The sequence below is a fragment of the Ochlerotatus camptorhynchus genome, unplaced genomic scaffold, assembly GCF_037179485.1.
Source record: "Ochlerotatus camptorhynchus isolate MF236.1 unplaced genomic scaffold, CSIRO-AGI_Acam_v1.1 ptg000433l, whole genome shotgun sequence".
NCBI classification, from domain to species: Eukaryota; Metazoa; Arthropoda; class Insecta; order Diptera; family Culicidae; genus Ochlerotatus; species Ochlerotatus camptorhynchus.
In genome coordinates this window covers 496600-513406 of record NW_027040919.1, presented here as the reverse complement: position 1 = coordinate 513406, position 16807 = coordinate 496600, and the positions used below count along the sequence as shown (strand labels likewise).

General features: G+C 40.2%; 1 protein-coding gene across 1 annotated transcript; it reads left to right on the top strand.

Moving 5' to 3' along the window:
• The first annotated feature begins 11938 nt into the window (after positions 1 to 11938).
• On the top strand, positions 11939 to 16569 carry LOC135711492 (protein FAN-like). The gene is made up of 8 exons (XM_065234347.1): positions 11939 to 12315; positions 12379 to 12862; positions 13742 to 13927; positions 14114 to 15020; positions 15085 to 15514; positions 15577 to 15705; positions 15766 to 16238; positions 16302 to 16569. Exons 1-8 carry the CDS (start codon positions 12302 to 12304, stop codon positions 16400 to 16402), a joined length of 2724 nt encoding a protein of 907 aa, XP_065090419.1. The 5' UTR covers positions 11939 to 12301; the 3' UTR covers positions 16403 to 16569.
• The last annotated feature ends 238 nt before the right edge of the window (positions 16570 to 16807 follow it).

Here is a 16807-nt window from a genome sequence, read left to right as displayed (position 1 = left end):
TGTGGTGGGTTTTTTTTTAAATAGGAAATTAAGATTTACATTTCACGTTGCCGTTTTGTATCCGAACGGTCCCTGCAGAATGTCGAAGAACGAGGATTTGTGCAGTTAGGAGAAGCTAAATAGAAATGTTCGGTGAAGGTCTAACTACGTAGACAATTTACGGCGAGTGCTACGGTTCATATACCTACTAGGGTAGTTCAAAATATCGTTTTTGTTCCACCAGGAAAGAGGTGTAAGTGACTTTGATCGATTCTATTTTGATAGCCACAGCTTTATAAACAGATTTTGCGCTATTTCTGCCACATAGTTTGATAAAGGAGGTTTTCATCTAGAATCCAGAATGGCACAAGAATCAAGGAATGTGTTTGCAGCTGAATTATCGATCTAAGTCACGCACACCGCTTTCCTTCTAACCCCCTCAAATCAAGTCCTGATCAGTTTCCCAAAATTTGAGATTATTTGAATGCGAACTCATACTGTACCGGCTCATTGAAGTTTATTTTGATAATAGCCGATGATAGGTATGATATTTTGATCATTTTTGAATAAATATTAAAACTGAACTGAACCATATAATTATTTTAAGCATTTTCTAAACCTGAATTCCGGGCACCAAAGTTCATCACTCTAGATATTGACGTGGAGTTTCCGCTTCGGAACACGTACATTCACGACACATTCGCGACACCACGAGGAGCCGATTCCAAGCTTAACAATGCAGATAAGTCACGGATGACCCAAGAGTGTTAAAGTGAATAAAAAAAAAACAATGCATGAGGTCCTAAGTAACATTGATCGATTTTATTCATCTACTTTCTCTTTCGTTAATAACTTCGGTACAGAACCGTTTCCTGTCGTGTTTGTCGTATTAGAACCTAGATAATGGCTTCTTTCATCGATCTGTGTGCTGAAAATAGCTGGGAATGTCTTAACATAGTCGCGAGGATGGAAAAAGAAAGTCGACGAAGAGAATCTGTCAATATTACTTAGGACTTATTAATGCATTGTTCAGTATGACTTGTAAAATGAATAAACAGGTTTTAAATTATGCCTACTAAACGTACCTTCGGATGTGATATTCATTTTAAACTTTACATGTTTACAGTTGTAAATTTAATACGTTACATTGCGTAACGCGACACCACCGCTGAAATCCACTTTTCCGAGCATAAGCTCTGGTTAAAATTGTTGAACACTGGTTTATTCTAGGCATTTCTTCTATACATCAAACAAAAGCATACTGTTAAGTAGAAATTTTGGAAACAGTTAAGTTTTAGAATATTCATAAAAACATTTCTCCAACTCCCTGTTCTACTCGGAATCACCAAAGAACCTCTCAAAACTTTCATCTATTCCGGTCCTGTCTACTACCAAAAACTCAACTACTTGACCCAGGATAAAATGGTGACATTCATTTCGAATTGTTTGCCCTCAGATGGATAAGATAGAAGGTTTCCGGTTTCAGTAATGTTGTTCAGATGGACAAGACCTATTTTGTGGTAAAAAGTTCAGCGCAGAATTCACTCAGCAGCTAGCGCTAGTATAAGATGCATTTTAAATTGTTTGCCCTAACTTAACGTCTTGGGAAAAGATAGACTAGACATATTCTATGGGAAACAGTTCAGCTCAGAATTTACTCACCAATTTTCACTATTTTTTTATCTAGTTCGTTTATTTGTAAGGCTCAATCGCGTTAGCTTTACGGAGACGATAATTCATTGTTCATTGGTTGTAACAAAATCAACTTAATTCTATGTCTAGTAGGAGTTGGGCCGAATACTCGCGGCTTACCCGAGGTTAGAGGGGTACATTGTCGAAGGATAGGAAAGGGGGAGGAGCTTTGGGTAGGGTTTCGTTGTCTCATCAGAGCGATGTCGCCAGTATGAACGGTATTGTGGTTCTAGATTCGTCTGGAATTCGACCGGCTATGGTGACCAGTGGGCGACGATGAGACTCATCGAGACGGGGGACAAGACAAACAAAAACTAATAAAGAGATGAAAGACAAACGAATTAAATTATTATTCTAGACAGTTGTTTGGTTTCATTTGACAGCTTGCCCAGATAGAAGGTTTCTTTTTCTGGATTTTTTTAAAAATATGAACTTAAACAATTGATCATGTTACCAAGCTAGTTAATTTCCCTTCTAATGTCACTGCTGTTCTTAATGATGACATCGATCGGAAATTATGCATACACTGAGTTCCGTTAATTGTTAATAGAGGGCAGTGCTTTCAAAACATGTATGATTCGCAGTAAGATTAACATCCGGAGTCCCTCCTTTTTTACATATTCTACGACAAAAATACTTGCTAAGCTCCGCCCCTGGATGGGAAATCAAATGGCATAAATAATGGTGCCATTTTCTTCAGAACTCAGCAGTGTTCACTCGGCTGTCGACAAAAGCAGGCCACTCTCGATGTGTGCTACGCGATCGTCTGTTTTCTCGGCAGCAACCATTGTGTGGTCCTCCTCATTGTTCTTCATCAGCAGTTCTTTCGGTCGATGCGTCGTCGACTTTGGAAAGCAACCGTTTCGTGATGAGTGTGTGAGTGCTGACCACGTTTTGCGTCCATTGTTGCAATGGACGCGCTCTGACCCTCGTTGGCGTACAACAATTTGCCATACAATGAAACTACTGGAAGCGGCTCCAGTTCTGATGGAGGAGGCTTTTTGGATAGCGGAAGATAAAGTGTTTATTGTGTTGTACCTTTTGACTATAGTTTTAAGATGTATTGTATAGATACCAAGAATCCTCGGCTCTGTAAAGTTAATTCGGTTGAGCCTTATCAAATAAATTAATAAACAAAAAAAAAAATTTCTTCAGAACTAGGTACTATATTTTGTAGTCTGTGAAAGGGAAATCACATATTGTGTGGCATCAATATACATAAAATGTCGAGAGAATGAGCTCGTGAGCGAAAATTTTCGCTCTTGAATTTCAATTTTTTTGGCACTCTTGGGGCTTGTGGTAAAGCTTGTTCAACAACAATATCCGGGAAAAAAACTGAACGACAAAGTCCCTGCCTGATTTCTTTAGGTTGTCGTTCACTTTTTTGACCTGAATATGCATCGAAAGCGAATTATTCCCACTTATCTAAATTTATACATGGAGATTTTCATTACTTCCTTCTAGCAGAACAGCGCGATCTCTGTATAAAATTTCCTGAAGATATGATACATTAATTATGATTCATATGACCATAGTAATCGTCATAGTTTAGAATTCACTCCTCAGAGATCGATGAAGCTTAACTTATATATGTATATATTTTTGCTTTTATTTGACATGTTAACTAATCGTTCTCTTCAACAATCCAGCAATGGTTAGAAACTAATAATCCATTAGCGGTCAACTCTGTTTAGAAGATTCCTGTCATCCACATTTAGGAAGAAATAATTCAATTTAAGCTTTCGTTCATTTAAAAAAAAACCCCCAAAAATAAGAGACAGTTCATATCAATTGTCTAGAATAGGTTTTGTGAATCTGAACAACTTTACCGAAGACGGAAGCCTTCCATATGAGTTAGGGCAAACAATTCAAAATTAATGTCACAGTAGCGCTACCTTGTAAGTGAATTCTGAACTAAACTCTTTACCGTCGGATAAGTCTTTTCCATCTGAACAACTTTGCAGAAAACATGAACCATCCATATGAGCAGGATCTGTAGATAGCGTTGTATAATGTGTATAATGTGATAATTTTGGTCATCTAGCGAATCAATTCAATAGTTTTGAAGAACTTGTATTCTTGAATATCTTTGCAGAAGGAAGCAACATCCTATATGGTTGGGATCTCGTGATATAAACTTCTCTATAATCAAAATATGCCACTTCATGTGTATATTTTTACTTAAACCGTCCCTACGACAGATCCGCGTCCTAAAATATTTTTTGATAGCTGAAACTGAAAGCATATTAAATTTACTTTGCAAAACATTTTAAATTTTAGAAATCCGTTTAAGCTTCACTGAGATATGACAATTTGAATTTGGGGTCAAATTAACTCCATGGTAAACGAACGTAATTTTTTTTTGGCACAGGCGAAGGGTTAAATGCTGCTTCGCATGCTAATAATAATGGTATTCAAATTATTTCAAATTTCACATGTTCAAGATGAATGTACTTTCATGGGCTGTCCTAATATTTTTCAATGTGTTTTTTTTTTATTAAAATAAGTGTTATGTTTGTAGTTCGATACCCACTTTATCACATGCTCTAATGCTTGGGCCGCTATATTCAATATGAAATTGTTATCATTTGGCGTAGCAGTTGATCGTGTCAGTGTTATCTAAAATCAAGATAAGAAAAGCAAAAACAAGCTATCTTTCAAGATCAATATCACCTAAAATCACAGGCGCCAATATCACAAGCCATTATCACCACGAAAATCACCCGTGATTTTCGACTAATATCAGCTGTGATTTTCGTTTCCCAAAATCAACCAGCATCAATATCAACCAAGGTCAAAATCACCGAAAACTGGGATTAGCAAATATGTTGAATTCTAGAGTCTGGGACATTCCGAAATTTAAGTCAGCATATTCCGGATGAAATTAAAATGGTGGATTTCAACCTAAGATGGCTACCAGAAATCCAATATAGTTATGCATATACGCTTCCAAAATGGCGGCGAATGTCCGTTTCTTACTTTGACTGTAATACCAAGGTATTGATTTTCCGTTTTGTGATTTTGTTACCTCAAAATCAGCTAAGGTTAAAATCAGCCTTATATTTTTGGCTTTGTGATTTTGCTACTCTCAAGATCAGTTAAGATAAAATCAGCCGTGATTTTCTGTTTGTGATTTTGCTGATCTCAAGATCAGCAGTGATTTTCGGTCGTTCCTGATTTTGGTTTTTTCCATCACTGCTCATAAGCATGCATGTGCAGTACTCAAGGATAACGCAATAGTTTCCAAGTCAAAATCAGTTATTATTTAAAAAAAAATAAATCAAAAGCCAACATGCGCCTCTTAGCGACGTCTGGGAGGTTCTTCAACAAGTTGAATTTGATTCTATCAGCCCCCGGAGCCGAATTGCCACACGAAAGGAGCGCGAGTGAGAGCTCCAGCATTGAAAAAGGCTGGCTGATCTCGTCTACCGAATTCGTCGTTTCGCGAGGAATCATCTGTGCCGGCAAAGAATCAGGACATACTTTTCGCGTGAACTTGAGAATCCAACTATCCGAGTACTCCTCACTCTCGTTGTGTGAAGACCGGTTACGCATCCTTCGCGCCGCATTCCAAAGCGTATTCATCGACGTTTCGTGCGATAATCCGTCCACGAATTGCCGCCAGTATCCGCGTTTCTTGGCTTTGATGAGGCTCTTGAGTTCGCGTTCAAGAGCCGAGTACGCTTCGAAATGTACGGGTGTTCCACGTTTCCGGAAAAGCTTAAACGCGTCGGACTTTTTACGATAAACCTCAGTGCATTGCTGGTCCCACCAAGGGGAAGGAGGTTTCCTACGGAAAGACGTTCCTGGAACCGGCCGAGTTTGAGCTTGAAGCGCGGTGTCCAAGATCAGATTGGAGAGTAAGTTATATTCCTCCAACGGTGGAAGCCCTTCTACCGACGTTAGGGCATCTTCTATCACATTCTTGAACTTTGTCCAATCGATATTACGGGTAAGATCGTACGCGACGTTAACGGGTTCCGACGGATTGAACCCACTGGCAACTGAAACTTTGATCGGCAAGTGATCACTACCGTGGGGATTTTGGATCACATTCCACGTGCAATCCAACGATAATGAGTTAGAGCAAAGTGTCAGGTCTAATCTACTTCCATTCGAGGATGGGCCAGCCAAACGTGTTACTTCTCCATTGTTAAGAATTGTCATATTAAAGCTGTCGCAGAGGTCATATATCAAAGTAGAACGGTTGTCATCATACAGTTCCCCCCAGCCTGTACCGTGAGAATTAAAATCTCCCATAATCAACCGTGGAGCAGGAAGTACCGAACAGATAACTGAAAGTTGTTTTCGATTAACAACGGCTCTAGGAGGAATATAAACAGAAGCAATACAAAGGCTCTTACCTTTAATAATAGCCTGACATGCGACAACTTCAATACCTGGAAATTGTGGAAGATTCACTCTATAGAAGGAATTGCACTTTTTGATCCCCAAAAGTACTCCTCCTCCACGCGAATCCTCACGATCCAGTCGAATAATGTTAAAATCATAAAAAGGAAGATCGATATCTGAAGAGAGCCAAGTTTCACAAACAGCAAATGCATCACAATCATTATTGTGAACTAAAAACTTAAAAGAATCTAATTTAGGAATGAGACTTCGACAATTCCACTGTAGAACAGTGATCAAATCCCCGACCTCGTTTGGAAAATTATCCATCGAAGGAAATGATTGCTGCAATGAGGGGCCACTTCAATGTCAATTGCTTCAAGAGGGTCTTCACAGAAGGAAGCATTGCCAGAACAATGCTTTTGAGAGGATCAGAAATATTCAGGTACTTGAGAATATCGTCCACAATTTTATCAAATGAGAACAACCCGGATGAAGAAGGGGCTTCTGTTCTTAAAAATGGGCCATCAGGGGTTTTTGATGTCCCCGGGAGAGATGGAAAGTTCTGGTTATAGTCAGTTCTGCGGAAACCAGGAGGAGTTGAAACTTCCTTTTTTCCATCACTCCTTGATTTGGGCAAGCTGATCTGGGGTTCCTTATCTGCAACTTTCCGCGAACGGATGCGTTTTAGTTTCCGTGCAGAACCTTCCGGAAAACTGAAAGAAACTCCCTCCTCAGCCAAGTCAGAGTCAGACTCGTCATCAGACAAAACAGCAAAGGGATTTTTGTCGTTGGTTGATGGTGTGGCTGTCTTTAGCATTGCTGCAAAAGACTGCCTGGAACGCTCCTTAAGAGAGCGTTCTAGTTTCTCCCCGCGTTGTTTTTACGCCGGGCACGACGAGAGACCATGAGGAGTTCCCTTACAGTACACGCATTTTGGTGCAGTGACTGTGCAGGCGCCATCCTCGTGCTTCTCCCCGCATTTGGAACAGCGTGCCTTGCTGCCACAGTGAGAGGCCGTATGTCCCAACTGTTTGCAGTTTTGGCAGTTCATGACCCGAGGAACAAACAAACGCACAGGTAGCCGAAGTTTTCCTAACTCGATGTAGTGAGGAAGGGCTGAACCAGAAAAGGTCCCCCGAAACGAGTCTGTGGGGGTAAAGCTCTTTTTACCCTCGCTGAAAGATGCTGAGTTCAGCTTCTGGACTTCCAGTATCTCAACCGTGGGAAGCAAGGGGTTCTTGAAACGGCCAACCGCTTGCTTCGCCAAGATCTCGGGGGTCAGACTCGCTTCGGTGACCACACCTTCGATCTCTACATTACGAGCTGGGATGTACACTCTATACTCGAGTGTAAAGAGCTGGGAGGCAGCAATCTCGTTAGCTTGTTTCAGGTTAGAGACGACAACGCGAAGTTTATTGTACCTCACCTTCGAGATTTCGGTCACGGCCGAGAACCGCTTCGTCAGATCATTAGTAATTTGCATTACATTCAAAGGTTTCTTTTTGGGCTGAAAGTAAACAACCCATGGGCCAGTCGAGTCTTCTGGGTAGGCTCGCGATCGGGGGCTTATCTGTCCCTGTCCATTACCAGACTGAGATGACGAACCAGGGATGGCATCATCTGATTTATGGGATGACAGACGTTTTCGACCCTTCTTGCTATCGCGTGGCAAAGAAGTGTCATCTTCCGACAAAACGTCCATTTCGTCTTCCGACAAAATGTCCATTTTGCCGTACTAGTGGGAGCGAAAAACGCTCTACCACTGCAACGATAATCAAAATTACTCGGACACAATACACGAAGAAAAAAAAATACTAACACAGAAACACAAACTTAAAATTCAATAGATGGGAGAAAGAAAGAAACAAGAACAAAAACTTATCTGATAATCCTATACTACTATCACCGAGCGTTTACACAGCAGCAGCGGAGCGACGCGCAGCTTTGATGATCTTCGATCCGCGTGTGCGGGCGGTCTTCGTTGATGTGTGCTTGTATGAAGCTCGGCACTCAGCTGCACACACGATGATGGATGAGCGGTTTGAATGTGGAGGCAGATGCTGACACTCGATGACGATGATCCGTGTGCACAGGTATCCCGAGCAAAGTCGGTTAACAAAATGAAAGCAAATCGATATTAAAGTGTGCAGTTCCTATCATAATGAAAACTCATTTTGATTTCAAATGTTGCGACATAAGTCTGATATCATATTGTGCTTTCATTATGCAGTCCAGACGTTTTAAATGAAAGCAACTTAACTTGAAGTTCTGCTGTTTACGTCTTGTTTAAAATTTAATTGAAATTCATCTGTCGTTGAACTAATGATTATCGTTAATCTGATTTGTTTAACACATTTTAGGTCATTCGTGACTTGCCCGCGGTGAGATTGGAGCCTAAGTCTTTCAGCTTGAGAAACATGAATGATAACCATTTACTCTAGGCCCGTATTCAGTTAAACATTATGAATGCAAAATCAGTAATCAAATTGATTTCATTGAAAGCAGGATTAGTTTTCCGTTTGCTTCAACAGTGTAAAATTTTGCTCTCATTTTTGCTGTGTTAACCGTTAAGTCAACCAAAATGAGATCAACTGGACTATTCAAAATAAGTTACATCATAACAGCAAATTTTGATTTCAATTTGATCTTCAGCTTTGCTCGGGATGTGTGACCACGCACCGATGGTGCGCAAAATGATTTTTGATTTGATTGAAATGACAATTTTCGATGATGCCGAAAACACACTTTCTTCTCAGAAAAAAACTCACTTTTTGATAAATTTATCGGGAATTATGCCAGGAATCACTAAGCGAGAAAAACTGATTATTTACGTCAGATAATAGCGAGAAAACTTCCAAATTAACGGAGCGCGTAACAAGTCGACCGTACTTCCGCAGTGGTGTGTGAGAAGGTGTTTGTCACAATTGATTCCTGATCGGTCAGAAATAAGTCTGCTGGAATAGTAGGTTTATTTGAAAATTTCCTATCAGTCAAATTTAAGTGAAAATTCACCAAATGGAACACAGCCTTAGTTGAACTATTGTATTCCTTTTTTCCATTTATTTATTCATTTATTTTGTCACGCAGTTTTGGGAAGTAAGGGTTAACCCTTACTTGTTAGTTAATACACAGACAAACAGACATAGCACATTGTATACTTCTCTCTGTAAAACATCGTCGCTAAAACATTACCGCCATCTGTTGAGCATGCTTTGGTGGGAATTGACTATGAGCGCCACAGGTGGTGGTACTACCAATCACGATACTTTTAAATTGTCCTTTAATTGCTTGTTCGATGAACCACTTGCGAGGGTTATGTCTGTTTGTCTGTGGTTAATATTTACTCAAATAGTTCATTAAGTTTACGTTTCTTTTTCGTGGTTTTGAAGTTAACGTGGTTTTTATTTTCTTTATTTTATTTTATCTGATTTAATTTAATCAACTTTTTTGCTTCGTACGTATCACCCATGTGAGAAGCGGCGTCAGAGTGAAATTGTTCCAGTCTTGAAATTATGAACCTCGTGAAATGTTAGTGTTATTTTGCAACAATTTTGTCAACTTAAAAGCGGTGGTGGCCTTAATCTATCCTTATCCCTTCATATGGTGAGCATGTAGTCTGCATTAAGGCTGTGTTCCATTTGGTGAATTTTAAATATATCTTTACATTTTCAAAGATGCACACATATTTGAGTCTAATGGCTGCAAAAATATATAGATTTTTTTTATTATTCATTTGGTTCAACACTTTTGCAATACTGCATCACACATGTACAACGTTTGAATTTGGCGTGATCTAGTGGCGATTTGCTTTTCTTTAGATCAAGACGATGAAGTTTTGAAGAAGACAACGATCATAAATCACAGGGAAGAAAAAAGTTGGTCACTGTATTACACCTGGGAAACTAGTGTGAAACTGGATATCAAGAGATCGGGCCATTCCTTGAATTTCTGTAAAGAGCTGGCAAATAACAGAAAACAATTTCAAAACACCACCTACATTGCCACTACAATGGTTGAATCTCTGTACGAAGCGAGCGATGGAACAGTATCAGACGATAGCAGCAGCAATGACCTTTACCCAACGAAATTTGAGAGATTCCCTGATGAGGAAATAAACGCCATGCTGCGATTTTCATCGGACTCATCGTCAGACCTATAGACGGCGACATCATCAAGAGCGCCAACAACAACATCACGGTAAAGTCAGGCATCATAAATAATCAGGTAATTTCTTACTAATTTTACCTAACTCGAATTAACCACCTTAAGTTACAGCTATCTAAGGATCGACACACATCCCCCCTCCCTTGTATCTTCCTTTATGGCAGCTAATATATTAATATTGAGATGGAGTCTTGCCGATACGTTGATGTTACTAAGGCTCACTCTGTTTCACATTCGTGGATTACACAGGACTTATTTAACCTGCTGGTAAAGATGCTGTCTATTGGTATAGCATGTACGGTGCATAAAAGTATCGGAGACCTGGCCCTTGAACCCCTTCTATACTACACAATCACAATCTGTCAAATGTAAGTGAAATCCACCAAATGGAACACAGCCTAAGAGGCTGAATTTATAAAGAGACGACATGTCAAATTTGCAACAATAGATTATCTGCCAAAGTCATAGGAAAAGTTTTTTTTCCAAACGAGCAGAAGACCTGTCAAATGGATAAGATGTAGCCTCTTACCGAAGACAACAAATCAAGAAGACTGGCAACTCTTCCATTTTCTCAAACGAACGCTATGAGACAGGTAAAATCGCGTCATCTGCCGCTCAAAGGTAAATGCTTCGAACGAATTTTATTGCAAAGATTACATTCTCAGAAGAAAGGTTTGAGTATTTGCTCATTTTTCTATGCGTTGCTACCATCTTCACTCAAGCGCAGCGCCATTGTATCTGTCGCTTGGATTCTGGCAAAGTTGCCAGTCTTCTTAATTTGTTGTCTTCGCTCTTACCCAATTCAGTCTCTTTCGCATGCATGTTACGAGTCATCCATTACCCTTCCTTTATTATCGGTCTTGAATTGACTTGAACTCTTACTCACCCACCCTGCGCTGCAAAATGAAAATGTTCGTACAGCAAACAATTTAAAAGGTCTCAAATATTGTTTCCTGAGCAAACATTACACTAGTTTTTTGAAGTATATTCTAAATATTTTTTACAGCAATTAATGTTTTTCAAACAATATTTTGTTTACACTGTAATGAGGATCCTAGAGTCAATTCGTTAGAAATATGTTTAACGGAAATTATTCCATTTGCACCATATTATGTTTTGGGGTGAGATCATAGGGATCGACCCAAATTTGAGTTCAGTTTACTCATAAATCGCAAAAAATGCAGGAACTCAGCGCTGAGTTCCTTCTAGTCTAAGTAAATTTTTCGTAAATTTTCCTCTTTTTTCCGGCAGATTTTTGAGGTTTGCCACGGGAAAACATTAGGCAAATTTCTCATCGCTGAGCTCGAGGCTTAGCTGCACTTTCTGCGATTTATGAGTAAATTAAACTCAAACTTGGGTTAATCTCATTGGCCGTATATAAGCTACAATCTATACACAATATAGGGTAAAAAGCTCTCAAATTAATCTATGACTCTAAAGATCAGTCCCAATGCAATGTTTTTATCAAGGAAGTCTAAAGAGTCAATCAAACGAACTTCGATATCATATATGTATACACAATTAAATAAACATACCAGCAAATACCAACTTGTTCTTCTCGCAATGCATATCGCGTTCATTGTGTTCAGCCTCCTGATAAGTTCAGAAGAAGCATGTCCACCAGAGGGCATATCTTCAATCAGCTGACTGACAGTGACCGTCCTGTCACTATAAGTACGTACAACAATCATAATCTAAAAACCGGACAGTTCCATCGGTTCCTTCTAACAAAAACATCTAAATAAACCACAGCAAAAATAGAAATGTGTGCGAAGAAGAAATGAATGCCAGAACACAGAGGCATCAGTGTCGTGTATTAGATTAGCTTAGGTAAAACTGATGGAAAAAAAAAATCACCCAAACGCTGCTGAACTAGATTGAGAGGCAGTCATCACTCAGTGATTTTTATATTGAGTCGCTTTATTTGTGCGATGACAATACGCGTTGGAGTTGCAACGATTTAAGGAAACACAATACTTCGTGGTTTTGCATGTTTATTTTACTGTACGACTGCATCAGTCTTGGATTTGCTTCTGCTGAGTTTTCTGCCTCAACGCGTCAAGTTCAAGTTCATTGATGTATTTTCACATTTGATTACTATTTTAATAAAACCATGGAGAAAGAAAGGTATGTTTGTGTAGGTAGCACTTCACATTTGTTTTGTACTAATTATGAGTTTATTTTTCGTAGATTTTCGCTTTTGCTACTGGAACCCGGAGAGATCTACTTTGAGGATTTCTCGGTTGATTTACTGCAGGCAGATGATAGAAACCATTCAAGCGAATTCCCAATCACATCCACCTCGTCATCGCCATCATCATCATCAATAACGCAGTCAGTGATCGGTCGGCTGAAGATGTGCTCCAAGTCGGTGGTATTCGAAGCCAAGGATAACCTTCGGCTACCGTTGATCAAAATAGCCTACAAAGATTGTCTGCAGATTCGACGATGGGAACCGACCAGCATCAAAGCCATGGAATACAACGTATTGGCCATCGAGTGCTCGCAGTATACGGAAATGCTGAACAACAATGTGGTCCAACCTTATCACTTTTGCCAGCATAGGCGCTTCTTCCTATTCAATTTTCACTATGCCAAACTGGAGGACTACATCCAACAGCTGTGTCAGCTTCACCGAGCTTCGACCTTGCATGCTTACGAGCAGAATAGTATGGTAAGTAATACCATTGGGAGGAGTACTACATGATATGCTTATCGTAACCTTGCATTTTTGTCCAAACTCAAACAAATGAGCGAACGAGTTTTGACGGTTACGGTGAGCGATGATAACGATGATTTCCGGTGTTATCATCAATCAGCCTTCACTTGAAGATTGAAATTCTTACTGTTGTGGAATGGATTTATATTTTTATTTTGGGGATATGGGGGTAAAATGGCCATGCTAAAGGGAGGTTCCCGTTTCATCTATCAAAGTGAATCTATATTTCTTTAATGAGGATATTGACTAGATATTGGTATGCTTAACGAAAATTGATCGAATATTTGTTTAAATTGGTTAAGTTGAAAAGGCCTCCAGAAACCTGTTTTCAAAGCACTTAGAGGCAAAATTTTCATACTGATTTCATGCCACGGAAGCATATATTTGGGCTTTATCATTGCTCTTTCTCTATTGAATATCAAAGGTTCTCGCCTGATGGTTATGCTTTCCACACTACAGCTCTGGGAGCGCACTTGTAGTAACAAATTTTAACGTTGCAAACTACTATTGAGCCGAAAGCCGAAACAACAATCACATTTTTAATTTTGACAATATTCAGCGATACCAACTGTTTCAAAACATTAATATTTTCGCATGGTTTTGTGCCAATATTGTTTTTCAAGTTTATAAATTTCAAATTACTTTCTTCTATAAGTTGTTTCCATTCATATAGCACGTTTAAAGTTTAACGGATGGCACCAATTTTCCGACATCATATTAACTACCAGCAGAGATAGAAGGGAAGCGCATTTTGCCCGTTATGGGCATTTTACCCTCATTTCCCCTACGCCTTTATGACTAATGGTAATTCTCATTGAATGTTTTTTTTTTCAGATTGCAACGATCGTCTTTTCTCGCCATAATCGTGTGAGATTCAATCCGCTTTGGTTGGATAATCTCTACGAGAAGATTATGCTCGACTATCAGGTGGACGAAATTAATCCACTGGTGGTGAATCCCGGCCGGCTGCTGCTGACGAATGTGTTTCTTTACTTTCAACCATATAATAACATTCAAACGGTGAGTCATCGTCATTGCATTTATGTGTACCGGTCTGTAGCTTGAGATCATGTCAACAATAGAATTTGACCGATGGCTATTTCCCAAAAAAAAAAATCGTGTTTCCCTTCTAAAACAATTTGAATGCTGTTTAAAATGAAATGCAAATCAGTTACACCTATCTACTGTCCCTCTGTATCTTTCCAGTATCCCGTGCTGAAAATTCGCCTAAAATCCATCAAAAGCTTTCTCAAGCGCCGTTTCCTTCTGCGTCACGTGGGTCTCGAGGTCAAATGGACCCAAGGAGATCAAGAAAGACTGCTCTATGTATCGTTCCGCAATCAATCGGAGCGGGACGACTTCTACGCCAATGTAGCCGAACAGGAAGACTTCTCCGTCGTCGAACAAATCCCAGAGAGCATAACCCTCAAATGGCAGAACGGTCTCATCTCCAACTACGAATACCTACTCTACCTGAACAGCTTAGCCGACCGGACGTATCAAGATCTAACGCAATATCCAGTTTTCCCGTGGGTGATTTCCGACTACAGCTCCGATTGGTTGGATTTGAGCAATCCGAACATCTATAGAGATCTGACCAAACCGATCGGAGCGCTGAACGAGGAAAGATTGCAAAGACTGAAGGAACGCTGCGAGGAGATGGGCGAAAACAAGTTTCTCTACGGATCGCACTATTCCGCTCCGGGGTTGGTCTTGTTCTATTTGGTAAGAAAGTATCCCAAATTGATGCTTTGCTTGCAGAATGGAAGGTTTGACCATCCAGATCGGATGTTCAACAAGGTCGAAGACGTGTACAGTAACTGCCTGAACAATATGGCCGATTTTAAGGAACTGATTCCGGAGTTTTACGACACGGAGACGAAGGGCGATTTCCTGCTGAACAGAATGAAGATAAACTTTGGACAAAGGTTTGACGGGACACCGGTCAATCATGTGGTCCTGCCAAAGTGGGCCGATGGGTGTCCGGAAAAATTTGTCACAATGCTGCGGGAAGCGTTGGAGTCGGATTATGTGAGCAGCCGGTTGCATCATTGGATTGACATGATCTTTGGGTACAAGCAGCGAGGCGAGGAAGCGTTGAAGGCAGATAATTGTAAGTTCGGTTCGGTCTGTTTTTTGGGATTATCAATCAATAAGTGTATTTTTGTCATCGACAGTATTCTACTACCTCTGCTATGAAGGTTCGGTGGATTTGGATCAGATAAAGGACCTATCCGGTCGGCACGCCCTGGAAGTTCAAATCTCCGAATTCGGTCAAATACCTAAGCAATTATTCCGAACGCCACACGTTTCGAAACTGCTCAACATTGATGCTCCCCTTGGATGTCCTCGTACGCTATCCATGGACGGGGAGCTCCGTATCGCTATGGATGCTCAATATTTTTCGCATAAGGATGAAATTACCTCAATGCTGCTCGATGAGACAACGAAACATATCTTTACGACAAGCAAAGACGGCACATTCAAATGTTACAGCTTGGTTGAGCAAAGACAAATCCGAAGTGTGCAGATAAGCGATATGCCTCTTAGTGCAATACGACTGACTAACGGGAAGTCGGTCATTCTGGGTTGTTGGGACAATAGCATGTAAGTATTCCGAAGTTTTATTTGCAGATGCGTGATGTGAATGGCATTATTTTTCCAATCAGAATAATCTACAACTTAGACTACGGGAAGATCTCTCAGGTGATTGCAGCTCATGACGATGCCGTGTCCTGTCTGTCCAGCGTGAAAGGAAGTGAAATCTTAGTTTCGGGTAGTTGGGACTGTAGTGTCAAGTAAGTAGACTTCTTTGCTTCTCATTTGTTCCAGCCGCTTATGCCGGTCCTTTTTTTCAGAATCTGGAACAATTTCCACATCGATTCCGTGATCGGGTACCTGCCGTTAGAGGACAAAATCGTGTGCATGGATACTTTTCACTCGGAATGCAGTCTCCGAGTGGCGATTGGCACCTCCTGTGGAGAACTGTTCCTCTGGAAGGTGGGCTTGACTCGATGCAACAGTGCTCAAAGTTTACCAGATGTTGAAACTCAAGAACACAAACTATTGCTGCAGCATAAGGATGCGGTCTGTGTAGTGCGGTTCAATCGGAATTGTTCGCTGATTGCGAGTTGTGGAGAGGATCGAATGTTCAATATCGTGGACATCGAGACGGGAATGGTGATATTTAAGCGAGAGATGCCTGCGGCGATCAGGAGCCTTTGCTGGGCAAAGGACGACAAATATCTTCTGATGGGCGATCGCAGTGGGATGATGTACGTGTGGAATATGCTTGAGGGAATGATCCAGAAGGAAGTGCAAGTGCATTCCGGTAAGTAAAATGCTCAAAATTTCTTAATTGCAGCTGAAACTTCAATGACAATTTGTGATTTAGATTGCATTTATTGCATCGGATGTACCGAGAACAGCCAAATTGTGACAAGTGGTAAAGATGACCGGGACTATTGTGTCAAAATATGGAAGAGCAATCTGTGAGAACGGAATTGTGTTTCTTTTTTTTAATTCTATGAGGTATGTACTCTGAAAGTTCTACGTTTCTTTCTTTTTTGTTAGTGATATTCTTGTAATTGCCGAAATGACGGTTTTATTTACTTTTACGTGTTTCAACCAATAATTAAACATGAATCTCGTGATATAGCGTATAGCGGTGTATAGCATCCTGGGTGTTATGTGTTATAGAGAAATGTCCTTTAGTCTTATTCAGATTAAACCAAGAAGTTTCTACAACGACTTAAGCTATTGGAAATTCCAAGTAAACTAACCGCAAAACCTTGAAGCAGCGTGGCCAGATGAGCAAGAGCTGGTTAATAAAGAGGGAAATACTATATAGCGGCTGTAGGAAATACGCCCTTCTACACTGGTGAAAATTAATATAAGGAC